The sequence below is a fragment of the Budorcas taxicolor genome, chromosome 5, assembly GCF_023091745.1.
Source record: "Budorcas taxicolor isolate Tak-1 chromosome 5, Takin1.1, whole genome shotgun sequence".
Taxonomy (NCBI): domain Eukaryota; kingdom Metazoa; phylum Chordata; class Mammalia; order Artiodactyla; family Bovidae; genus Budorcas; species Budorcas taxicolor.
The window spans coordinates 159,297,657-159,322,787 of NC_068914.1; the positions used below are offsets into that span (position 1 = coordinate 159,297,657).

A 25,131-nucleotide genomic window follows, 5' to 3' on the forward strand; every position below is an offset into this window, starting at 1 on the left:
CTCTGGCGCGCGCGCTGTCGCCCTGCACGCAGACCGCCTTCGGCCAGGCGACCCCAGCGCAAGGCCGCCCGGAGCTCCCTGAGACTTGGACCCGCTGAGCCGGAGGAGGCGCCGTGGGGTGAGCTGACTGGCGGGGGGCGGCCCGGGGCTGCCGAGTGGAGAGAGGTCCCCTCAAGATCTCGAGACCCTCAGGACCCGTCCCTGCCCCTCCAGACCCCCCGGCCACTCTCGGGACCCACGGCCGCCTGAAGGACCCCGACGGACCTCGGTGCCCAAGACGCACCCCCAACCCTTCTCGGGAACCCCAGCCCCGAAGACCCCCCGGGATCCGCCCTGGCCCCTCCAGACACCCCTGGCCCCCGAGACCCTGTGGGGGTCGCCGGCCACCTCTTGCCCTACACTTTTCAGAGTCCTCGCCCGAAACCCTTCAGGACTCTACCCAGTCCAGACTCGAGACCCCCTGAGGCCCTGCCGCCGCTTCAGGGTCCCGGGACCCCCGAGGATCCTCAGTTCCAGAAACCTCCCCAGATTCCTTCAGGACCCCAGCGACTGTCCCTCACTTTCCCTTCCCCAGGCCTCTTCAGAAACCCCCTGGACCGTGAAGCTCCCCCTCACCCCCCATGCCGTCTCTCCTTAGCCACCCACCCCGTATCCCTAGACTGCAGTCCCCACCCTCCAGCACCTGCCCTTGAGGTTCAGTCCCTTTTGGCTCCCTGTCCACGCAGGTCTGGAGGCTGGGGTTCTCAAACTTGCTGTCTGTGGACCCATCGGGCATCTGTGAAAGAGTTCCTGCGTGTTTGTAAATTCTTAGTATACAAGAAGTAGAGGTGTATAATGAGTCATCTGATGGCCCTTTGTGGCCGGGCAGAGGCTGTAGCACTTGCACTGTGTTGACTGTTGCACTGAGGCCAAAGCAGGACAGTCTTTAACTTTTAATGCCCTTTGCTGAGGCTCATATGGCCCCACAGAAGCACCTAGAGAACAGATGTGTTGTGGAGGGAGGCAGAGCTAAGTAGATGAGGGGCTTGGGGTGGACCAAGATGAAGGTTGTGGTGGTGGTGGTGGTGGTGTAGTTGCTAAATCGTATCTGACTCTTGGCAGCCCCCTGGACTGGCCCGCCAGGCTCCTCTGTCCGAAGGATTTCCCAGGCGAGAATACCTGGGTTCGCTGCATTTCCTACTCCAGGGGGTTTTCCACACGCAGGGGTTGAGCCTGAGTCTCGTGCTTGGCAGGTGGCTCCCTTGCCACTGTGCCCCCAGGGAAGCCTCTGACTGGAGGAATAAGACCTTAATGAACAAGGTCCTCAAGCAGTTAGAATCTGAAGTGAGAAGAATCCAGCTTTGTTCCTGGAGGCCCCATGCCCTTGGCCCTTTCCTGAATTACTGCTTTCACTGTCCCCCTGAGTGCGTAGTAGACCAGCTCAGAGCTGGAGGAAAGTGGGCGTTGATCAGTGCAAGAGGAGTGAGGGAGGTGTTTGGAGTAGGGAAGACTGGAATGGAGGAAATTGGGAAGCTTAGAGTGTGATGGCGAGGGGCAGGAAAGAGGTGGGCCAAGGGGGTCAGGACCAAAGCAGGTGGATCTGGGGGCTTCCCCGGTGGGTCAGTGGTGAATCTGCCTGCAAGACAGGAGACCCGGCTTTAGTCCTTCGGTCAGGAGGATCCCCTGGAGAAGGGAATGGCAACCTACTCCAGTGTTCTTGCCTGCAGAATTCCTTGGACAGAGGAGCCTGGCGGGTTACAGTCCATGGGGTCACAAAGAGTCACACGTGATTGAGGCAACTCAGTACAGCAGAGAGGATTTGGTGCTGGAAAGGAGTGGGAGGCCCATTGAGGGGTTTGAGGAGCAGAGTGAAAATAGATTTTGTGTTTTTGAACAGTCGCTGCGTCTGGTGCGGGAGAATTGGTTGGAGGGAGCAAGACCACAGGAAAGGTGGGAGGTGACCTGGACCAGGGTGTTGCCAGCGAGGACCTCACGCATGGCTGGCTTCGTCAAGTCTAGACCCAAAGACCAGTCCTGCTCTTCCCGTTTCAGCCCACAGTTTTCTGCCTGGGGACTGGCGTTGGGAACTTGCTAGTCTTTTTAGGGGAGGTTTGGTCCTCTGCCTCTAGGTCACCTAGGACTTCATCAGGGTGACTGTGTGTGTGTCAGGGTGAGTCCAGCCTCCACGCAAGAGATGGACATGGGGCACAGTGGGTGGGCGGGTGGGGAGGAGAGGCTGGGTCTCAGGAGTGGAGCCAGATGGCGGATTTGGCTTATTAGCGGGGCGTGGGGGTCCTGAGAGTGCAGGTGTGCTGCCAGAAATGTCACTGTGGAGACTGGGACCAGAGGGGCTGAAGCCGGAAGCAGGGTGGCTGTCAGAAGTCTAGAGAAGTTGAGTGGACCACAAGGCGTGGCAGAGGGTGTGGGTTAGAGAGCGATATAAAAGAGAAAGGCACACGACTTTTGTGGAGGTCTGGGCTTGCGTGAGGGGCAGGGAGACTCCCAGTATGATAGCAGAAGTCTCTGCGATGATGGCGGTGTTCTGTGTTTGTGCCTTCCAGTAAACTCGACCATGGGGTTGCGTGGAGTTAAGGAGCTTACAGTGAGACTAGTGTCACCGAGGAACTGAATTTAACTGTTATTTAATTTTAATTGAATAAACCCAGGAAGAATACCCACTGCCTGCACGGGTGTAGGGGAATCACACTGTCGTAGGCTTTGCTAGTTTAAATGTTAGCTTTTGTCATGTTCCAGCAACCCTGAGATACAAGATAAAGGAAATACACAGCTCGGAGAAGCTGAGTAACTGACCCCTATTTGAAGTCGTTCAGCCGGTACACTCGGTTGTCAGGACTGAACTCTGGGCTGGATCCTACTTCCTTCTGCAAAGAGCCTCCAGGTCTCTTTCCTGGGAGAGTGAAGTCCTCTCCAGAGGTGGCTTTGTTTCCTGGCTGAGCCCTCCTTATCTGTCTCTGCTAAAGTTAACACAGACAATTGTGTGATAAGCCACAGGCGGGGACCCAACAAAGCTCTTGTGAGCTGGTTGTTTTGCCCGAGGCTGCTTCTTGCTGCCTCTGAATCTTCCTGATGGTGGCTGTTTCCTTCAGCATTCCTGGAAAATGAATGGAGCAAGGAAACAGGTGAACCTGCAGACCAGCCACGCTTTGTGGTTTGATATTTGTAAAGTGGAAGTATTTGTTGTTCATTCGTGTCCAACTCCTTGCAGCCCGCTAGGCTCCTCTATCCATGGGGTTCTCCAGGCAAGAACACTGGAGTGGGTGGCCATCTCCTTCTCCGGGGGATCTTCCTGACCCAGAGATCCAACTAGGATATCCTGCATTGCAGGCAGGTTTCTTTACCATCTGAGCCACCAGGGAAGCCCTGATATTTGTGAAGGTTTGGTAGTAAAAAGAGCTACAGATTAGTGCCTTATGTGAACTTTGGGGGTCACAGTGGACCAGGTGGTGCCTGGGATAGTGGCAGGATTATGGGGCTTGGGGCAGGAGTGAGTATAGCTTGTCCCCTGACTTCCTGGGGGACCTTTACCAAGACACTGTCTCTCAGTCTCAATTTTCACATTTGTAAAGTAGGGTATTTGACATTCCAGAACCTTTAAGACTCCTCCAGCTCTGCAGTTCTATAATTTTAGATTTCACTGGAGGTTTACTTTCTATTAATAGAACATCTTTTATTCCTCTTGGGATGGATAAATGCTGGTGGTTCAGCATGCCTTTAGCCTCTGTACTGGTACATTTTTACCATTATTGGCTTATTATTGAGTAACATGTCTCTTTGAGTTGTACAGCATGTCACATCCGATGGACAGACTGTTAGCGAACGCTTCAGCTGTTGGCAGTGTTCCTAGTAAAAGGTCAGGTGTATTTGTTTGCCATCTGAGCCGCACTGATGTTTGGAGAAAACTGGGACGACTACATTTATCATGGTGATTGGCCTCTTGAAAGGGTTTTACGTCAGCCTTGGCCAGGTGAGAGGTAATGAGAGCCACGTCACAGGGTCGTGGGGAGCTCTGAATGAGATCGTGCTTGTAAGTGCTTAGTGTTTGCCCTTGGATCTAACGGCCATAGAAGGTGTCAATAATGAGCGCTGCTTTTTGAACTAAATGGTGACCTGTACGTTTTTCGTTAGTGGTGGGTTTTGTTGTTTTCTCGGTTTGAGCAGATGAGCCCAGGCTACTCTGGAGTTGCTTTCAAGAAGCAAACGAACACGTTTCGATCACTACAGAATAAGAATTTTTTTCTACAGTTTATGTCGACTGAATAAAAAGCGTTTGGTTAAGTAGCATGTTTTCAAATTGAGGTTTTGTATTTCCTGAAACGGGGGGAAAAAACAGCTCATCCTGGAGACCTCTGACTAGTAATGGCTAGGTCCAGTGGTCAGGTTTCACCAGAGTCCAGATGAGCTGAGTATGTCGTTGTGGAGAAGCAGTGTTAAAGTGAAAGCCTGCGGATGCTGAGGGAGAGAGCTGGCTGCCCGCACGGTGACGGTCGTAGATAAACGTCTTCAGGTCACGTGCCTTTCAGGTCCTTGGCTCGCTTAAAATCTTCAGGAGCATCCAGTCAGTGATGGGGATGACGGCATTCCCTTTTGACAGATTTGGAAACTGAGGTTCAGAGAGTGGTGGTGCTTCTGGTCTCCGGATCCTGTTTTCTCCACCGTGGCCCTGGGCGTTGTGGTTTCAGGGCAGGCCTCTCCTTTGCAGTTCTGGAAGCTTGGTTTTTGTCCTTTTGCAGCTCGTTTTCAGCTCAGGTGAACCTAATTAGGCCAACCAAACTCGTCAGAAATAACCTCTGTCAGGCAGCTTCCAGAGAATTCATTAGTGCTTGAAAACTTCCTCCTGTTGCCCAGTGATTTCTGCTTCTGTGGCCCCCTCCCAGGTCAGCTGGGGGAACCAGATTGCTGCGAAAAAGGCAGTCTGTGGGAGTCAAGTTAGACTGAAGGGCCTGAGGATGCTAACGGCCAGGTGAGGCAGGTGCTCTGCCAGTAGCTGACGGGAAGGGCTTGCTTTGTGGCCGGAGGCCTGCGGACCCACCTGGGTGTAGTCACCGGGTTTGGCCTCCTGTAAGGACATTCCAGTCTTTAGGAACCACACAGGGATAACAGTCAGGTGTCACTTCCAGGCCTGCTGTCCCCTGAGGTCAGCAGGCGTAGAAGTCACTCCTCAGTGTGGACGCCTTGGGTAACAGGAGCAAGCGGGGATGTTGAGGGTAAGAGCTTGCTGCGTTGCCTCTTCAGGCCTTCATCAGAATCAAGTTGTTAGTAGTCAAAGGGGCGTGACTTTTTCCCACAAATTCTGGGGGCATCTTATTCCATCACCCTTTGGATTGGGAACATGAATTCAAAGCCGACATGTAGAGATTTTCATGAATATTTGTGATGTTCCGTCCCTTCCTGTGTAAGAGGAATGTATTCTGAGCACGTTTACCACATGCCCACTTATCTCTCTGCTCCTTTATACTGCTCAAGAGCCATGTGATAATTCATTTATAGAAAAAAATTGACTTTTGCTAAGGATATTTTTCATGATCCCACAGATTTGAAATTTCTGTTTCATGGTTTGTACTTGAGCGAAGGTGTAATTTGTCATAGAAAGTGATTTTAAGTTTTTTATTATGCTGCTTGTAATAAAGGGCTTCCCTGGGGGCTCAGTGGTAAACAATCTGCGTGCCAGTGCAGGAGACACAGTTCTGTCCCTGGGTCGGGAAGATCCCCTGGGGAATGGAATGGCAACCCACCCCACTATTCTAGCCCAGAGAATCCCATGGATAGAGGAGCCTGGTGGGCTGCAGTCCATGGGGTCGCAGAGTCGGACACGACTGATCGACTAAAACAACAACAACTTGTAATAAAATACTGTTCTTGACAAGCATTTTCTCCCTCGCCCTCAAAACTGTGACTCGTTCACTCACTGATTCATGCTTTTTCTTCATTTCTCTCTCTATCTTGATACTCTTGTCTTCTGCCCGTCCCTCTCCTCTTTCTGGTGATGTATGGAGTGTTTCAGGGGTCAGCACCTGGGCCAGGCTCAGCTGGACTCTGGCTGGCCCAGCTGGTGTTGCTCTCTATTGGTAGCTGTCCTGGAGGCTAGACCTGGTTGAACGAGGCTGAGTTCCACTCCAGGAGAGCAGGCTTCAGCGTCAGTGTGTTTATCACATACCTGCTTGCTTGTTTGCCGACATCCCGTCGGCCAAAGAAGTCATATGACCATCCCGGCGTCAGTGCGAGGGGCTGACTGTCCCGGGGCCAGGGGGCCGGGGGCACAGGGAGGGGAGGGCTTCACTCGGCACGTGGAGTTAGGGGGCTGGGAAGCCGGGCTGCTTTGCTGGCTCCGAGGAGCTAGTTTGGTGTGTGTGGTTCGCTGTGTTCTGCGTTAGATTCCGATGAACGTTTATTTAGGGTGGAGCATAGACATTCAGCGAGTAAGGTGGTCTCTGACTACTCTGAAGTTCATTCATAAAATGCTCATAATCTCAAATTTAAGCAGAAAATATCCTATTCAAACTTCTATTCATGACTTTGGATAAAAAGGACAGAAACTGCTTATACAGATCTGTGTTGGGGCCGGATTTTGCTCTCAGAAAACGGTGTTAGGTTCTTGTAAAAAGGAATGGGTTGCTATGATGACTGGGCATTGGGCCTGCAAACTGTGGTGACGACATGATCACCAGGGAAACCGAAAGATGCGGCTCCTGAAAGGTCTCTGGAGGCTTTGGAGGCTTTTGTTACCATCGTAGTCTGGAAACTGATGGGCTTAGAGAATGATGCTGGGGTTGGGGGAGGAGTGCCAGAGGCTTGCCGTCCTGTGGAGACTTCTAGGATCCGGGTATTCAGTGCTGCACAGATCTCCTGCTTGGCCCTGGGTTTAAAAACAAGGCGAGATTGGGGTACTTTCTAAAGTCACTGTGGGGTTTGGCTCTGGTAATCATGCTGCTGAAAGAACAGGAAATGAGGTAATGTCTTTAAACGTGTAGTGTTACAATGAACTGTAAATGTCTAAATATGGGCAGCTACGCAGTTCATCACTGCAGAGTTACTGTGTTGAGACTTAATGTGATCGGGTACTTCCTGTGTTGGCGGGTGTGATCCTTAAAGGTAGCTGGCAGCGTTCGAGTCTGGAGGCTCATCTGCCTGGACGTGCTGGGGAGCTGGCTCCAGGCCTGCATCACCTCCTCCCCCAGGAGGAGGGCGAGGTCTGAGCGCCTAAGCCAGCAGCCGGCCGCCCAGGAGCACCCGCCCTCGCCTGTTACCGAAGCGCTCAGTGCCCGCAGCGATGGTTTGTTCTCTAGGGAAACTTCATTTTGGAGTTAAGTCCAGCCCACAAAAGTGCGATTTGTTCACACTCTTCTGCAGGAGTGCACATGTAGCATCTAGGGTTTCAGTTTGCATATAAAGGAGCACCAAGAGCAGCTGAACAGTAATCGAAAGAACAGGAGATAGGTTTCTAAAGTTCTCCACAGTGGTGACAGTTTAGGGCATGTGACTTCTGCAGTCACTGGGCCCCCAGTGACTGTTTAGGCAATATTCTAAACTGTCGTGTAGAGCAGGGTGAGAGAAAAGACTCCACCCCAGGTGCCGGTGAGCATCTCGGATTGACTCCTCTCGTAGGATGGAGCGGGAGGGACCCTGAGCTCCCTCCTGAGGGGGGAAGTTGGAAAGCCTTTGTGGTGCCCGAGCTCTCTGACTCGAGTTTGAGTCCTGAGCACTTTTTCTCTGAGAGGTTCCCGAGCTTGCAGAACTTGCTCTGTTAGCAAGGTTTCCTGTTGTGTAGCTGTTAACACTGAGGGCTGGTGAAGAGCTAGGCCAGTCACTGAAATCGCCAGGCTGGGGCCCAAGGTCGCTTATACTTAGGATTATCAGGCGCAGTGGGAAACCTCAGTATTTCCCCTTTCCTCAGAAAATATCCAGCAGCGAAAACAAAAATGGACGGAGCTGACCTTTGACGACTCGGGAGGAGTTAGGGCCCAGGAGCGCCCGGGCACGGGGGTGGGCGCCAGGGGGCAGCGCTGAGCTCGCCCGCAGGCCCGCCCCAGCATCTGGGGAAGGCCCCTGGCGCCTCGGGAGGCCCTGCCCACTGGGCCCTCTACCTGGGGTGGGGGATGCCCACAGGGCCCTGCGCAGGTCTGGGTCCATTTCAGGGGATATTCTTAGGATCCTCTTTAAAGTCTAACGATGCTCCTAGACTGATTAAGTCTTGTTTCCTTGAAAATCATTTTTAGTGACCCAGTTCTGAATGAGGGGGGAGGAAAAAAGATCACACATGTGGAAGGGTGGTTTTCAGGTAGTGCTAGTTGGGCTGTGCCCAGCAGGCACTTAGGCATTCTGTTGACCACTTTTCTGAGAGCATTTTGGCAGCATGTGCTGAGATATTTTACAGGGTTCATATGCTGCAGCTCAGCAATTCTGCTTGTCAGAAATCTCTCCTAAATAAATCATTTCAAAGTAGATAAAAGCTTTGTGTGCAGAGGTGGTTGTCATAGAGCTCCAGCGATGTCCTGCCTTGGCGGGGAGGGGCGGGGTGGGTGAAGAGCCTGATGGCCTCGCAGTTGGATAGAGGTTGGCGCATGTTGCTGTAACACTTGTATTTAAGAACAGTTGTTTATTTTGTATTTTCTTCTTTTTTTCCCTTTAGTTTTTTTCTCTTTATGAATAGTTTCGAGTAACATAAGGAAATGCTTTTCTTAAAATGCATGAAAAAGTAAGATATGACCTATGGTCTCGAACGATGTAAACATTTTAAAGTGAAAAATCTGGAGGGAACTATACAAATGCTAACAGTCCTTGCATGTAGGTAATAGGATTATGGGTGTTTTAATCTTTATTTTTCTGTATATTTCCTTATTTACAGTAAATATTAGGTATAGAATTGGCGGAGGCAGTATGATTCTGGAAAGGTGGTAGAATACGGAGATTGTTTGGCAATAGAGACCTAGCTGGTTGGAGAGTCCTGTTTTATGTAAGTTAAGAGTTGACCTTGGACTCGGACTGTTCCTTTGGACTGGGTTTCAGTGTGGCCAGGCGTGTCCCCAGAAGTGGTCCTGGAGCAGAGTGGTGCAGGGACAGCGCAAAGCCCGGCCCTGGGCCGTCGCGCCGCCCCCTCCCCCGCACTCCCTGTCCTGTCTTCTCCCTCCAGAGTCGGGCTTCGGGGCGCCTGGCCTGATAAGTCACACGATTAGGATTGGGGGCTTAGGGGCCGTTTTGGATTGTGTTTTTGTATGTGACAGTTTTCAGTAATTCTGCTTTAGAGAGAGCTCTGGGGCCTTTGATTTTAATTCCAGCCTCATCTCTCTTCCAGAGTACTGATGAAAGGACTTTCATCTGGGAAGTAGAAGTTGCCTCTGAATCCCTTTAGGACTCACAGATGGATTCAGTGGAAAAGACAACAAATAGAAGTGAACAAAAATCAAGGTAAATGACGTCGACTGCACCTTCACACGGGTGTACAGCCTCCGCCGCAAATCTCATGTGTTAGTTAGTACCTGAGGGGCCCAGTAATATGGGGTCAGGAGATGGTCTCGGGGCCTTTGCCTCAATGAAAGAAACATCCCAGGAGACAGTTCTCTTTCTGCCCAAGGAAGCCACTGTCACCTGGCTTCCACACCAAGCAGCAGGGGATCAGAGGGTCACCTCTAAGGCTGGAGGTGTCGTGCTTTGCAGGAAAGAAATCTCTGACGATAAATGGGCAGGTGGTGCCTCCGTGAAGTAACACAGGAGGAAGTGCTTGCTGGGGAGTGGGTCATGGAGGACCTGCATTTTGCCAGGGATTTTCTTTCCTGTCCCTATAATCAAGGATCATTTATCGTCATAGTTTGTATTTACAAGCTCTTAGCAGTTTTAAAGAAATTTAAATTGCTGAGCTTCTTTGTTTACATACACACGTCACTCTTATCAACACCATGGGGGACTCGAGATGGACAAGACAGTACTGTCCCCATGTCCCTTACGGAATGCGGACTGAGCCAGTGAGACGGATGCGCAGAAAGGGAAATGGATATGAGAGCAGCGCACAGGCCCGCCCTGTGGTCAGTGTGGGGGCGCGAGGCGTGTGTCCAGCACGGGCTGTGTTGGACCCGCCACCGCATGGATGCTCGTGGGCTGCAGCATCGCCCTCGCGGTGGCCGTGCTTCCATGCTGGCTTTCATTCTTCCCCTCTCTTCTTTTTAAGCAGAAAGTTTTTAAAAAGCCTCATCCGGAAACAGCCCCAGGAGCTGCTCCTGGTCATTGGGACAGGCGTCAGCGCGGCGGTGGCTCCGGGGATCCCCGCCCTGTGCTCCTGGAGGAGCTGCATCGAGGCCGTCATCGAGGCCGCCGAGCAGCTGGAGGTGCTGCACCCCGGGGACGTGGCCGAGTTCCGCAGAAAGGTGACCAAGGACGGGGACCTGCTGGTGGTCGCGCATGACCTCATCCGGAAGATGTCCCCGGTAAGTGCTTTCCAGGTCAGTGCTTCCGGACTCCCTGGGGCAGCTTGGCTCGGGGTCAGGCTGGTGAACCAGGAATCCAGGGCTTAAATGTCTCTATGAGTTGGGCTCACGAGCCAGAAGTCCTTCAGTTCATCAGAATCAGTTCAGTTCAGTTCAATCGCTCAGAGAGTCGTGTCCGACTCTTTGCGACCCCATGAATCGCAGCACGCCAGGCCTCTCTGTCCATCACCAACTCCCGGAGTTCACTCAGACTCACGTCCACGAAGTCAGTGATGCCATCCAGCCATCTCATCCTGGGTCGTCCCCTTCTCCTCCTGCCCTCAATCCCTCCCAGCATCAGAGTCTTTTCCAATGAGTCCACTCTTCGCATGAAGTGGCCAAAGTACTGGAGTTTCAGCTTTAGCATCATTCCTTCCAAAGAAATCCCAGGGCTGATCTCCCTCAGAATGGACTGGTTGGATCTCCTTGCAGTCCAAGGGACTCTCAAGAGTCTTCTCCAACACCACAGTTCAAAAGCATCAATTCTTTGGGGCTCAGCCTTCTTCACAGTCCAACTCTCACATCCATACATGACCGCAGGAAAAACCATAGCCTTGACTAGACGGACCTTTGTTGGCAAAGTAATGTCTCTGCTTTTCAACATGCTGTTTAGGTTGGTCATAACTTTTCTTCCAAGGAGTAAGCGTCTTTTAATTTCACGGCTGCAGTCACCATCTGCAGTGATTTTGGAGCCCCCAAAATAAAGTCTGACACTGTTTCCACTGTTTCCCCATCTATTTCCCATGAAGTGATGGGACCGGATGCCATGATCTTTGTTTTCTGAATGTTGAGCATTAAGCCAACTTTTTCACTCTTCTCTTTCACGTTCCTCAAGAGGTTTTTTAGCTCCTCTTCACTTTCTGCCATAAGGGTGGTGTCATCTGCATATCTGAGGTTATTGATATTTCTCCCAGCAATCTGGATTCCAGCTTGTGTTTCTTCCAGCCCAGCGTTTCTCATGATGTACTCTGCATGTAAGTTAAATAAGCAGGGTGAGAATATACAGCCCTGACACACTCCTTTCCCTATTTGGAACCAGTCTGTTGTTCCATGTGCAGTTCTAACTGTTGCTTCCTGCATATAGGTTTCTCAAGAGGCAGGTTAGGTGGTCTGGTATTCCCTTCTCTTTCAGAATTTTCCACAGTTGATTGTGATCCACACAGTCAAAGGCTTTGGCATAGTCAATAAAGCAGAAATAGATGTTTTTCTGGAAATCTCTTGCTTTTTCCATGATCCAGCAGATGTTGGCAATTTGATCTCTGGTTCCTCTGCATTTTCTAAAACCAGCTCAAACAGCTGGAAGTTCACGGTTCATTTATTACTGAAGCCTGGCTTGGAGAATTTTGAGCATTACTTTACTAGCGTGTGAGATGAGTGCAATTGTGTGGTAGTTTGAGCATTCTTTGTCATTGCCTTTCTTTGGGATTGGAATGAAAACTGACCTTTTCCAGTCCTGTGGCCACTGCTGAGTTTTCCAAATTTGCTGGCATATTGAGTGCAGCACTTTCACAGCATCATCTCTCAGGATTTGAAATAGCTCAACTGGAATTCCATCACCTCCACTAGCTTTGTTCGTAGTGATGCTTTCTAAGGCCCTCTTGACTTCACATTCCAAGATGTCTGTCTCTAGGTGAGTGATCACACCATCGTGATTATCCGGGTCGTGAAGATCTTTTTTGTACAGTTCTTCTATATATTCCTGCCACCTCTTCTTAATATCTTCTGCTTCTGTTAGGTCCAGACCATTTCTGTCCTTTATTGAGCCCATCTTTGCATAAAATGTTCCCATGGTATCTCTAATTTTCTTGAAGAGATCTCTAGTCTTTCCCATTTTATTGTTTTCCTCTATTTCTTTGCACTGATCACTGAGGAAGGCTTTCATATCTCTTCTTGCTATTCTTTGGAACTCTGCATTCAGATGCTTATATCTTTCCTTTTCTCCTTTGCTTTTCGCTTCTCTTCTTTCCACAGCTATTTGTAAGGCCTCCTCAGACAGCCATTTTGCTTTTTCACATTTCTTTTCCATGGGGATGGTCTTGATCCCTGTCTCCTGTACAATGTCACGAATCTCATTCCAGAGTTCGTCAGGCACTCTATCAGATCTAGGCCCTTAAATCTATTTCTCACTTCCACTGTATAATCATAAGGGGTGTGATTTAGGTTATACCTGAATGGTCTAGTGGTTTTCCCCATTTTGTTCAATTTGAGTCTGAATTTGGTAATGAGTTCATCATCTGAGCCACAGTCAGCTCCTGGTCTTGTTTTTGTTGGCTGTATAGAGTTTCTCCATCTGTGGCTGCAGAGAATATAATCAGTCAGATTTTGGTGTTGACCATCTAGTGATGTCCACATGTAGAGTCTTCTCTTGTGTTGTTGGAAGAGGGTGTTTGCTATGACCAGTGCATTTTCTTGGCAAAACTGTGGTCTTTGCCCTGCTTCATTCCATATTCCAAGGCCAAATTTGCCTGTTACTCCAGGTGTTTCTTGACTTCCTACTTCTGAATACCAGTCCCCTATAATGAAAAGGATATCTTTTTTGGGTGTTAGTTCTAAAAGGTCTTGTAGGTCTTCATAGAACTGTTCAACTTCAGCTTCTTCAGAGTTACTGGTTGCGGCATAGACTTGGATAACTGTGATATTGAATTGTTTGCCTTGGAGATGAACAGAGATCATTCTGTTATTTTTGAGATTGCATCCAAGTACTGCATTTTGGACTCTCTTGTCGACCATGATGGCTACTCCATTTCTTCTAAGGGATTCCTGCCCGCAGTAGTAGATACAATGATCATCTGAGTAAAGTCACCCATTCCAGTCCATTTTAGTTCATCAGAATAGCGACCCTTCAAATGGGGGTCCCAGGCACCGTGTGGGCCCCAAAGACAGTCAATGCTAGATAGAGCCTGGCGAGGGAGCTCGTCCCAGGGAGGTCAGCGGGCTGCTGTGGGGACTGGGCCAGTGACCTCATCCCGGTGCAGCGCAGGGCATGGCCGCCAGCTCTGCTTGGGCCTGAGCAGGCCAGCCGCGCCTCCTCACACAACAGGTGCGTCTCCAGAGTGTCAGGGAGAGCAGAGCGTCTTTGCCTCCTCGGGAAAGGACCCAGCAAGGAAGGAGGTTGGCGTAGGGGCACGCGCTCTCTGAGTGGAGCCCGGAGCCAGTCGGGCTGGTGCAGAAGCGGGGGAGCGCCCACAGGGCGCAGCCGGGGCATCCCCGACCAGGTTGCCCGCGGAGTGGAGGACATGGTCGGGGCCTGGCGTCCGAGTGCATTTCTTCCGTATCTGAAGAAGTGTAGCCGTCGTCTCCTTTGGGGCGGAGAGATGTAGGAGTATTCAGAGGAGAGAATGAAGCTGGTGCCCAGAGAAAGTGTGCAGCTTGACCCCGACGGCATTATGTTCTCACGTGAAAACCTGGCGGGGCACAGGCTGCCCTGCCGCCCGCCCGCGCGGCCTCCACCTCATGCCCAAGGCCGGCTGCCCGACTCCTGCCTACGTGACGTGAGCGTTCCAGCGGGGGGCGAGGGGAGGAGGGCCGAGCGTCCTTCCTTGCGGGGTCTGGCATGCCACAGACTAGTCACATTGTTGCGGCATCAGCCAGAATTTGCCCTGTGGCCCGAGGTGGCTTTACCAGAGTCTGGGAAGCGCTTCAGCTGGGTGATGGTGCCAGGTGTGGGTGCAGTGTTGAACCTGGGGCAGCTCCCATCATGGGCGGGGTGGCTACTGCTGGTTGGAGTAAACCAGCTTCTGCGTCCAGTTACGTATTGTCTAGGGCTGTGGTCATGCTTGCGGACAGCCGAGTACCGGCCGCAGAGCTCAGAGTAGTCTGCTGTCCCGAGGCCCCTCGGCAGGGAGAGTGCCAGGACTGGGGGCTGCAGCCGGGCCTGGGGCCTTGGGCAAGGGCGTCCCCTCATGAAGGGGCAGCTCTGATGCAGGGTTAATCAAGGAGATGAGTGTTTGGGGCTTTATCCTTTCTACTCCTTTGTGCATTTTTGAGCACTTCCATAGAGTTAAAGTAAGGCCAGTCAGAGAGGTGGTGTTCTCCCGTGTTCAGCTAGTTGGGAGCAGGGACGTGGAGTGAGTGGGGAGTCGGTTTTCCCAGGGGTGGAGTTCTGCCTGGGGATTCCAGCGGAGCCGGGAAGTTGCAGGCATTTTCAGGAGTAATTTCAGGTTGTGACAGCCCGTGGTGGGGTAGGCCGGTGGGGGAGTGAGAGATGGGGTTAGTGGTGGTGGGTCCTGGTGGGGCGAAGCCTCCCGGGAGCCACGGTGCTGAGTCGGGCAGGTGGAGGACTTCTGGAAAGAGGCTGGCTGTTGGTCCTGCTGTGGTTTGGGGTGTGGAGGTCCTCGGAGGCGGTGATGGAGGCGTGCAGACACTGGGCGTGAACCCACGTGCGCTGCGGCACGTGCAGCTGAGAGGCACGGCAGTGAGCAGGCTCCGCCAGGTCTTCCCTGGTCAGGAGTGAGGTGCCACGGACATGGAAGTCGGTTCTCAGGGGAGAAGGAGGGGAACACTCACGCAAGAGCGTGGAGGTGTGGGGCTCCCTGAGGGCAGGCCTGTGGAAACGGGGGCGGGGATCGGAGCGTCTGGCAGCAGGAGCCCGAGCCCGAGCTGGGGGATGGGCACAGCCTGGAGGGCAGTGGGTCTTGCAGGCGCTCGTGCGTGCCTGCCACAGGCTTAGGGCCAGGCTGGCTGGGGTGCCCCAGGGTCACGTGGGCCTCCTCACCCAGCACCCCAAACTGTTCTTCAGGGGTCTGCCCGCCTCCCTGTGGGCCCTGCCCAGCGGCCCCGCCGAGCAGCTCTGCTCACGGCCCCCCAGCCTGCCCGCTGCATCCTGGGCCCGTCCCGCTCCTGACCCTGGGGGCTCTGCAGCACTGGCCGCGTGACACACTGTCCCTCACTGGATGCCCGCTGTCAGCCCGGGGCCCCTGTGGCTCCTGAGGAGGGAGAGCCCAGGCCTCCCTGAGGTCTGTGGGGCCCGCGGGATGTCATTCCGGGTCACCTGTCTGACCCCACCTGTGCCAGGTGCCCTCGCGCGGGCTCGTCCCTGCTGGGCGTGCCCTCTCCAGAGCCACCTCTTCCTCGGCTCTGGGCTCAAAGTCCTGTATCAGTGGCCCTCCCTGTGCTCTTTGACCCGGACACCCTCTCGCCCACAGGGCTCAGCCTCTTCTCTCTGCTCTTTGTCGGCGTTGATTGCTGCTGACATTCCACCAGCATCTTGGCAGTCTCCCTGCCCCAGGGTTTTAATGACCTCTGTGAGGTCAGCAGTTTCCTTTCTTCTGTAAAAAAGACTGCTGTCTCTCTTGTTGTTCAGTTGCTCAGTCGTGTCCGACTCTCTGCGACCCCATGGACAGCAGCACACCAGGCCTCCCTGTCCATCACCAACTCCTGGAGCTTGCTCAGACTCATGTCCATCGAGTCGGTGATGCCATCCAACCATCTCATCCTCTGTCGTCCCCTTCTCCCGCCCTCAATCTTTCCCAGCATCAGCATCTTTTTCAGTGAGTCAGCTCTTCGCATCAGGTGGCCAGAGTATTGGAGTTTCAGGTTCAGCATCAGTCCTTCCAATGAATATTCAGGGTTATCTCCTTTAGGATGGACTGGTTGGATCTCCTTGCAGTCCAAGGGACTCTCAGGAGGCTTCTCCAGCTCCACAGTTTGAAGGCATCAGGTGTCTCTCTGGCACTTAGACTATCCCCTCGTGCCTGGGGCTCAGTGGTGGTGGAGACACGGCGTCTTGTAACCCTGGGCCTCCTCTCTGCAGCGCACGGGCGACGCCAAGCCCAGCTTCTTCCAGGACTGCCTGATGGAGGTCTTTGACGACCTGGAGCAGCACATCCAGAACCCGCCGGTGCTGCAGTCCATCCTGAGCCTGATGGAGCGGGGCACGCTGGTCCTCACCACCAACTACGACAACCTGCTGGAGCTCTTCGGGCAGCAGCAGGGCAAGCCCATGGCGTCGCTGGACCTGAAGGACAAGACCAAGGTGCGGGGCGGGCGCCCGTGGTGGGCCTGCGAGGGAGCCCCGTGCTGCGATGGCGAGACGCACCGAGTCTGTGTGTGCGGCGTTTCCTTGACTGTCGCCCTGGGAGCGTCTCCCTGTCCCGAAGCCGTCTTCAGAAGCGTGGTTTTACATGGAATTTCATACGAGACGAGGTTATCATTATTGTGAGCATATTGCCACAATTATAAATAACGCTACAATGGGACTTCTTACCCTTTTTATAAGTTCTTAGAAAAATGTTAGGGTCAAAGGGTACGATTGTTTTAAAGACAGATGGTATAAATTACCTGAGTATTCTCCAGAAAGGTTCCCCGCTTACACAGCACAGCTGTGAGAGGGTAATCCATCTTCCTGATCTTGCCAGCCTGTGGCGTTGCTAAAAACCCAACTCCGTGCATTTCTCCCATTGGATACGGGTGCCCATTTTATGCTTTTATTTCTGTTATCACTGAGGTTGACCGTGGTTTCATCGTATCAGCTGTGTTTCCGGTGTGCCTGTGTGCCTTTGGGTTTACACCATCCCTGCCTGCTCCTCCCTCACTGTGGGGGTCGTGGGGTCGGTCCCAGCCCCACTCCTCACACAGGGACGCCAAGGGCCACCGAGCTGACGCCTCGTGCTGGGGCTCCAGTTCGCACGCTCCCCTGAATTGTTAGCGACCCACTCCACGTCTGAGCCACGCGCTCCCGTCCATGGGGCTGCTCACTGTGGTACCTGAGCCTCTAGAAATCAGCTGCAAATGGCAGGGAGCCTTCTCTGGCTTCTCTGCCCGCGAGTGTCGGTTGGTCTGCAGGGGTCAGTCCAGCGCACTGGGAAGGTCCTCGGTGTGAAGATAAAAGGGATGTACACGACATGCAGCTTCTCTAGGACCTTCCTTGTGTATCTTGATATGAAGTCAGGAGAAAGCTCCTTGATGACTCATTTTTTCTGTATGTGTATATATTTCAGGGCGTAAAATCAATGTATGCCTAACAGTAATTAAAATATAATGTGATTTAGAACGGAAAGCCTCCATAATCTCCCTAAAGTCATCAGTCTTGGCCGTTTGTTATTATATAAAATGTTAAAGATATTTTCTGTGTAACCGTCTTGGTCTCTAAATGGAGAAGTTCTTTATAATATGGCAGGACGAGGAAAACGAGCCCTAACAGCTGAATTTCTCTTAGGTTTAAAGAGATGATAATACATCAGAGCCTCTCTCTTACTTACACGTCAAGGTGGGCTTGAGAAACCACAAGCGTCTTCAGGTGCTCTCCTCTTAGCCTGTGTTTCCTGTCTGTTTGCGCTTCGCCAGGTCCTTCAGTGGGCACGGGGGAACATCAGGTATGGAGTGCTTCACATCCACGGCTTATACACCGACCCCTGCGGGATGGTGTTGGACCCTTCAGGATATAAAGACGTCACTCAAGACCCAGAGGTCATGGTACGCCCTCCCTGACTTGGCCCTGGTTGTGCCCCTGGGGCTGTGTGGGGGCTGCTAGCCATGGGTGGACTGAGCAGGGTCCAGGCCTCCCGCCCCTTGGGCACCTTGAACAGAGGCTCCATGAACTCGAGCGAGCCTCTTGCCCAGGGACACGGCTCCGTTTCCTGAGGGCAACTCACAGGCCCCGCCACGGTTGGAACGCTCTTCTCCTGCCGTCCCTCCCTGCTTCTCTTCTCTGTCCATCCACGCACCTCCTTTCCTTTCTCTACTTAGCAGTCTCTTTCAAAACCTTGAATTTCATTCTCTGCAAGGCTTTTTTGATGTCGTAGACAAAAGAGGGTGTGGCGAAACTGCCTCGTGGCTTTCTGTGAACTCACTTTTTATGCACTTAGAAGCCAAGGGGGTCCTCACTGACTTGCTCTGGAGCTTATGGTCTGCCTGTTGCTCCCCAGGCATGGGGCGGTGAGGAGTGTCAGGCTGGGCCTCTCCGCTGCCTTGGCGTGGCCGTGGGTGGGCAGGGGCAGTCCTGGCCGACACTGAGCCTCTCTGGGTGTCTGGGTCAGCGATGCAGCGCTGTGCTCCTGCCCGATCCTCTGTGCCCACCCTCAGGTGACCATCACCAACCCCCCGCCCCCGAGCTCCCCTGCCCTCCCTCCGCAAACCAGGCCCTCCCCTTGGAGTTCACATCCTCCATTCATTGAGACAGGTCAGTTCTAGGGATTAGGTGTGTGCACATAACTGAAAAAAAATTCCATGTCCTTACCGTATGTTTTGAACATTCTAAACTGCGTGTGATTCTGGAGGATTTGAACTGAGAGGCTGTGCTGGCTGCAGGGGCGGGTTGGGCAGCACAGCGCTGACGGGGGGCCTGGCCGACAGCCTGGCTCCCAGGACGAGGCCCCCTCCCTTCCCTCTGCCCCCCTGCGGCTCTCGGGAAAGGCCCTCCGGGGAGCAGCGACGATTCAGCGTGGCACACAGGTAGCTTGGCGCTGGGAGGGCTCGCTCACGGTCGGCGAGCCCAGTCTCGCTGGTGCTTTCGCAGGAGGTTCTCCAGAACCTGTACCGCACCAAGTCCTTCCTGTTCATGGGCTGCGGGGAGACGCTGCGCGACCAGATCTTCCAGGCCCTCTTCCTGTACTCGGTGCCCAACAAGGTGGAGCTGGAGCACTACATGCTGGTGCTCAAGGAGAGCGAGGACCATTTCTTCAAGCAGCAGGCGGACATGCTGCTGCACGGCATCAAGGTCGTGTCCTACGGGGACTGCTTCGACTACTTCCCAGGGTACGTGCAGGACCTCGCCGCTCAGATCTGCAAACAGCGAAGTCCAGGTATGGCTTGTGTGCATGGCTTGTTTGCTTTTTCACTTTTCAATGTATAAAACCAATAGGATTCTTCCATTTTTTGCCCCTTTTTATAGATATAAATTACATGCCATAAAATAAATAAAATTGAGAATTTTACACACCATTAGATTCACCAGTCTTCTGTCTTTAAAAAAAATGTTTCTGTGTACTAAAAATAGAAGATTGGGGTTATTGGCATGGTAGTAATAGTCTGTAAATTGAGTTTTTTAGTTAAAGTGTGTGTATAGTTGTACATGTCTATTCCTGTTTCAGATGACATGCCCTGCTTCAGATTACCTTAACCAAGAAAGACAGCTGCCCCGCCAGCTCCGTCAGCTGTGCTCCTGACAACCTGCAGCTGTCTCACACCTTTATCCTGTCACACTGCATGTTAAATAGTACAACCGCTGCAGCACAGAACAGTTCCACGAAGACTTTCCTTTTTCAAATAACATCTTTTCCCTGTTCTGCTGAAGGCAGCAGCCCTTTTAAGTAATTCTCGGCCCTCCTCTGGGGAGCTGATCATCTACCAGCAGTTGCCACGTGAGCGCTTGTTCCGCTGGTCATCTTGCCATCAGGGCAGCTCGTGGCTTGGGGTCTGCATCATAAAACATGGATGACGGCAGACCTGGAGAGGTCTGTGTGGGCTCGCGTGTCCTTGTAATAGGAGACCAGACATAGTCACCCACAGGTGGTGGAAGTGGGTTAACCACAGAGCTGCCTGGGCATGACCAGCTATGAACTTGAAGTCTAGACAGTGCGAAGATCACGTGAACGCGATGCATGGATAATCTGGCAGCTTAGTTTCTTCCCACTAGGCCTTTTTGAAATTGATAGTAATTAGCAAAACGGGCCAATTTAAGTTGAATTTCCATTAATGAAAGTGTCATTAGAGTGGCCGTTTTTTACTAAGCGAAGGAGCAGGGAGCTGACACTTGCCGTGTTGCACATTGCTATGAGTTTTATGTCCTTGACCTTATTTCACTTTTAGTCACGGTGCCCACTGCTGCTGGGCTTGCCTGGTGACTCCATGGTAAGGAATCGGCCTGCCTGCCAGTGCAGGAGATGTGGGCTTGATCCCTGGGTTGGGAAGGTCTCCTGGAGAAGAAAATGGCAGCCCACTCCAGTGTTCTTGCCTGGGAAATCCCATGGACAGAGGGATCTTGTGGGGTATAGTCACTTGGGTTGCAGAGTCAGACGGGACTGAGCAACTAGACAACTAATCCATTGCTACTAAGTAGATGACTTTAGAGCTGCTGAGACGCACTCAGAGAGGCGACTCAGGTGCCCAGGTGTTCTGAAGCTGGATTGGGGGTCCTGGGCTGACAGCAGAGTTGGACGTGCTCTCGGGGCACCCCACATAGGCCCACCTGCTGACGTGGGGGTGGTGGGGGTGGCAGCGGCTCCTGCCTCCCCCACCCCTCACCTCCAAGGACCTCACCTGCAGCTCCCTCCCGCGTGTATCTTTCTTGGCAGGGGATTCCTGTCCCCATTCAGGCCCCTTTCCCAGACCCTAGCAGCTGAGCGGCTCTGACAGGCTGCCGGGGGCTAAGGGTCTTCTGGACTTAGAATCTGTGGCTATGTCTTTGAGCACATGTGTGGGTACAGCCTCGAGGTGTTTCTGCTGTTGGGAGTGGGGGGTGGACTGGTGGCAGCAGGGAGGGGCAGTTGTGACGGTGCCTGGCTGGCACGGGGGCGTCGCACGCCGCGGGTTCAGCCCTCACATTGGCCCCGGGCTGGAGAGGAGGGTCAGGAGTGAGCCCCAGCTGCCCTGTGTGGCGAGCGCACCTCAGGCTGGGCAGGATCCCCCGTGCCAGAGCCAGCCTTGCCCGGCTCCACCGCTGGCTCCACCGTGGCCTGAGGAGGGAGAGCTGTCAAGCGGCTTCTGCTGACTCTTTTCCTTTCTTCTCCAGATGCCGATCGAGTGGACAGCACCACGTTGTTGGGTAAAGCAGATCTTGATTTTCACCAGCCTGGTTTTTCTTTATACATTTCACGGTCTTCCTGTCCTCACTTAGAAAATAATCAGAGAAGTGTTTCTCACATTAAATACTTAGCCCGTGTTGTGTCAGGACAGCCCCCTCAGAGAGGACGAATAGCAGCACCTTCATGAGGGTCCCTGCCACCATGAAGGGGTTAAAAAGACAGCCCTTCAACTTCGGGCTCTGCTCTGTCAGACAGGCCACCTGCTGGCGCCAGGAGTAATGTCCTGTTCTAGAGCCCAGAGGAACTGGAAGAGTCTATTTGTATCATACCATTTGGTCCAAGATGTATTAATAGTTAAGTTTTGACTCATCCTCTTCAGACATTTTAATTGCAAAGGTTCTAAGTGTTCATGTAAATTTTTCTATTTATTTACTACTTGTTTGAAATGTGAATACGCTTCTTACAGGGCTCACTCTGCCCGTTTATGAACTGACAAGCTGTGACTGAACTTGGTGCGCCCCGGCGTCCACCCCGAGTGGATTTTGTGCCAGGCTGCCCCACCTTGCTCAGTCAGTTGGGTTAGAAGGGGCTTCTCTCCAGTCAGTGGAGCAGGGGCCTTGCAGCCCTGGGCTCCTTCCCCGTCTCAGCAGGGCCACAGATGGAAACTGGTTAGTGCTGGACGGCTTTGGTTTAGGAATTATTAAACAGTTACACTCAGCTTTCCATTTCTAACTTATTTGTATTGAAAGGACCCATTTGTTTTAGGTGCTTTCTTTTGATTCCCAGAACCATCCGTTTTGAAAAAAGCACTAGCTTGATAGACATCTGTATCTAACCACAGGGATTAGTTGGTCAGCGCTTCAGTAAAATCAGATTTACAAACTGGTCCTTGGAGGGTGAATTCTAGAATAGATGTGGTTTTTAAATAAAAATCTTCAATTGAAGTATAGTTGTGATACAGTATTATATGTTACAGGTGTACCATATAGTGAATTCACATTTTTTAAGTTACACTCCATTTATAGTTGTAAAATACTGGCTGTATTGTGCCGCACATACATCCCTAGAGCTTACTTTATGTTACACCTCACAGTTTGTGCCCCTTAATCCTCTGCTCCTGTATTGTCCTTCCCTCCCCACTCCCCACTAGTAACCAGTTTTTCACTTTGTATCTGTGAGTCTGATTTTTGTTGTATTACCAGTTGTATCTTTAAAATTCCACGACACTCTACAGTACTTGCCTGACTGCCTTAGCATAATGCCGTCGAAGTCCATGTTGCTGCGAATGGCAGCTTTCCTTTTATGGCTGAGGAGGTCCGCTTTATGTAGCCGTGTGCACACACACACACCACACTCTTTTATCTTCATCTGCTGACATTCACTTGCTTTTGTGTCATGGCAGCTGAACTGCTGCTGTGAACACTGGGGTGCGTGCATCTTTCCTAATTAGGAGTTTGGGGAGGTTGTCTTTGGGTATATACCCAGGAGGGAGATTGCTGGATCAAATGATGACCCTATTTTCAGTTTTCTGAGAAAGCGTGATAGTTTTCCTCAGTGGCTGCCCTAGACTAACTCCCACCAACTGTGTATGAGGCTCCCGTTTCTCTACGTCCTTGCCAGCATTTGTTGTTCACGTTCTTTTCGATGGTAGCCATTCTTAGATAAGCTTTTTAATAACAGTTTTCATCTTTCAGGGAATGCATGCCAGGACTGTGCAAAGAGGAAGTTAGAAGAAAATGGAATTGAAGTTTCAAAGAAACTCAGACAGTCAGACACAGGTACGTGGTCTCCTCTCTGGGGCCACTGCAGCTCGGCCTTGCTTGAAGGTGTGGGCAGTCGCTGTGCTGTGTCCCTTGGCTCTGGGGGGGAAGGAGCGATGTGTACGTTGTTCCAGCTGCCCAGAGACCCACTTTAAACATCTTCTGTTTAAGTTAGCGTGTCTCTGAAGAAAAACCCAAGAGAAGTACACAAAGGGTACCATCACCCTAGTGAGTTTTCACAAAGGGAATGAATACACCCACATCGTCACCTTCTGCTCAAATGGGACAGTGTCCAGAGCCTGCCCACCCCACTCTCATCCCTTTTTTAGTCATCCCCTCACCACTCAGGGGCGGCCCCTATCGTGATTTATGTCACCTTGGTGTCCAGCCCTCCAGGACAGAGTCTTTCCCTGCAGACTCCTGCTGCTGTCTCCCCGTGTCTGGGGCTCCTCGGTCACCTGCTGGTGTGCACAAGGGTGGCCTGGGTGACTGTTCCTGTCAGTTGGAAGCTGCTGCTGCACGTGCACAGCTGTCCCCCCGCCGGGCCGACCTCTGAGTGGTGGTGTGTGTGCCTGTTGGGCAGCAGAGCACACTGCCTGGTGGGCTTTGCTCAAGAGCGCTGGGCAAGCCAGCGGGTGGGCTCCTTGGGGATGCCGCGCCCACACCAGCAGCCTCCTTGCCAGACGGCTCTGTCCCAGTCGAGAACGCTGTCTAGTCTTCCTTATGGAAAGCTTTGTCCCGCTGCGTGTGGGTGAGACCCAGGTTCATCCTCTCCAAGCTGCAGGCAGCGCCGTCGTGCACACATGCTGACCTGCCAGTCCGCAGGCTCCCGCCGGATGTGTGTTGAAATTGCCCCTCCTCCAGCCCACTAAGAAGGGGAGTGGCCTTCCTATTCCCAGGTTGAAATTTCCACAGAGCTTTGCAAATCTAATGTCATAACTGACTTTGTCCCCTGATGGTTTTTATAAGTCAGAAAGCCATTTTTAGACAGTAGCCACTGTTTCCATTATGAAGGTATTTTCAAAGTCTGTAGCACATAAGACTGTAAACAGTTTCTGAAATAGAAATCCCATTGCGAATATTTTTTTAGGATCAACTTTAATGTGATTTTCCTTTCTTTTTGTTGAAACAGATGACGCTGGAGGGTCTTGAAATCTTTAAAACCAATAAAAGCCGCAACTTGAAAACCAGCCTTCTGTAACCACAGTGCCATCCCCAACAAGGACGAATGTTAGAGAACTCCACACAGGCTCTCTCGATCCTAAACCATCACATACCCCGAGAGCTGTGCGGGTATGTGCCCTCGGAAGCTGGGTGAGGGAGTCCGCCGTGTTGAACTGCTCGCGAGGTGACGCGCACACAGCAGGTATCCTGTGTGAGGACTGACAAGACAGCTACCTCAGGGACCGAGGCGGTGGGCAGGGACATACCTGGTATTTCCCAGCTCCCATGTGACACGCCTCTGTCAGGCAGTCCTTTTCCTCTAATAAAAGGGGGAGAGTAAAGACTGTCCAGGCAACAGTAGTTGCCAAAGAGAATATAAGACACTAGACACTTAAATTTTATAATTTTTGTGTGGAAACATGTTACTGTAGAAAAAAATTGATGTTTGTTACATTGTTAACTACTGAAGAACGGATGGATACTGGAGGCACTGAGTCAACTAGTGAGGGTGGTGTTTAACGAACGCCTAGATCTGTGGGGCTTCTTTGGAGTTCTGTAATCTTAGTCTGTTTTTTAAAGAAGGGCAAATCTACTTACTACTAAGAAGTGAAGTCTCCAAGAGGCAGAAGGCCTTTTCAAAAGCACAGGGCAGTGTCCAGGTGCGTCATGTTACAGATACTGACGAATCGTAAGTCAAGCACAAGACCAAGTTTTAAACTTTTAAATACCAACCTCTCCTAGCCTTTATTCTATGGGGTAAGGTCCCTTTCTGTTCTTATCTCTTTAAAATCCTCTCCCCACGGCCCACATTCAAGGATTTGCACAGTGAAGACTTGACAAAGACTTGTCAGAACACTATAAACGTCAGGGCTCATGAGGGGCAGACAGCGTGGTATCTTGTAGGCTGTGTACTTGTGCCCACCGAGTTGCTCTATGACCCTGGCACCGGCTCTGCGTGGCTTCTGTCTCGAGGCTCCCATGTTACAGCTCCCCACAGGTTTAGAGAAAGGGAAGAACAGCAAACAGGAACTTGGGATGTGTAGGGAGTGTGAGAGAAGCCAGAGAGCTCCT

At 52.1% G+C, this 25,131-nt stretch overlaps 1 protein-coding gene across 3 annotated transcripts; it reads left to right on the plus strand.

The window, feature by feature from the left end:
* Positions 1 to 25,131, plus strand: FAM118A (family with sequence similarity 118 member A). Of its 3 annotated transcripts, none has more exons than XM_052639839.1 (9): positions 1 to 118; positions 9,290 to 9,402; positions 10,163 to 10,415; positions 16,207 to 16,610; positions 17,739 to 17,867; positions 18,910 to 19,195; positions 21,124 to 21,156; positions 22,831 to 22,914; positions 24,029 to 25,131. In XM_052639839.1, the coding sequence occupies exons 2-8, from the start codon at positions 9,356 to 9,358 to the stop codon at positions 22,864 to 22,866; spliced, it is 1,188 nt and encodes a 395-aa protein (XP_052495799.1). In that variant the 5' UTR covers positions 1 to 118; positions 9,290 to 9,355; the 3' UTR covers positions 22,867 to 22,914; positions 24,029 to 25,131. The 3 variants fall into 3 exon arrangements, with proteins under 3 accessions (XP_052495799.1, XP_052495800.1, XP_052495801.1); XM_052639840.1 differs by having other exon boundaries at positions 16,207 to 16,598; XM_052639841.1 differs by having other exon boundaries at positions 16,207 to 16,428.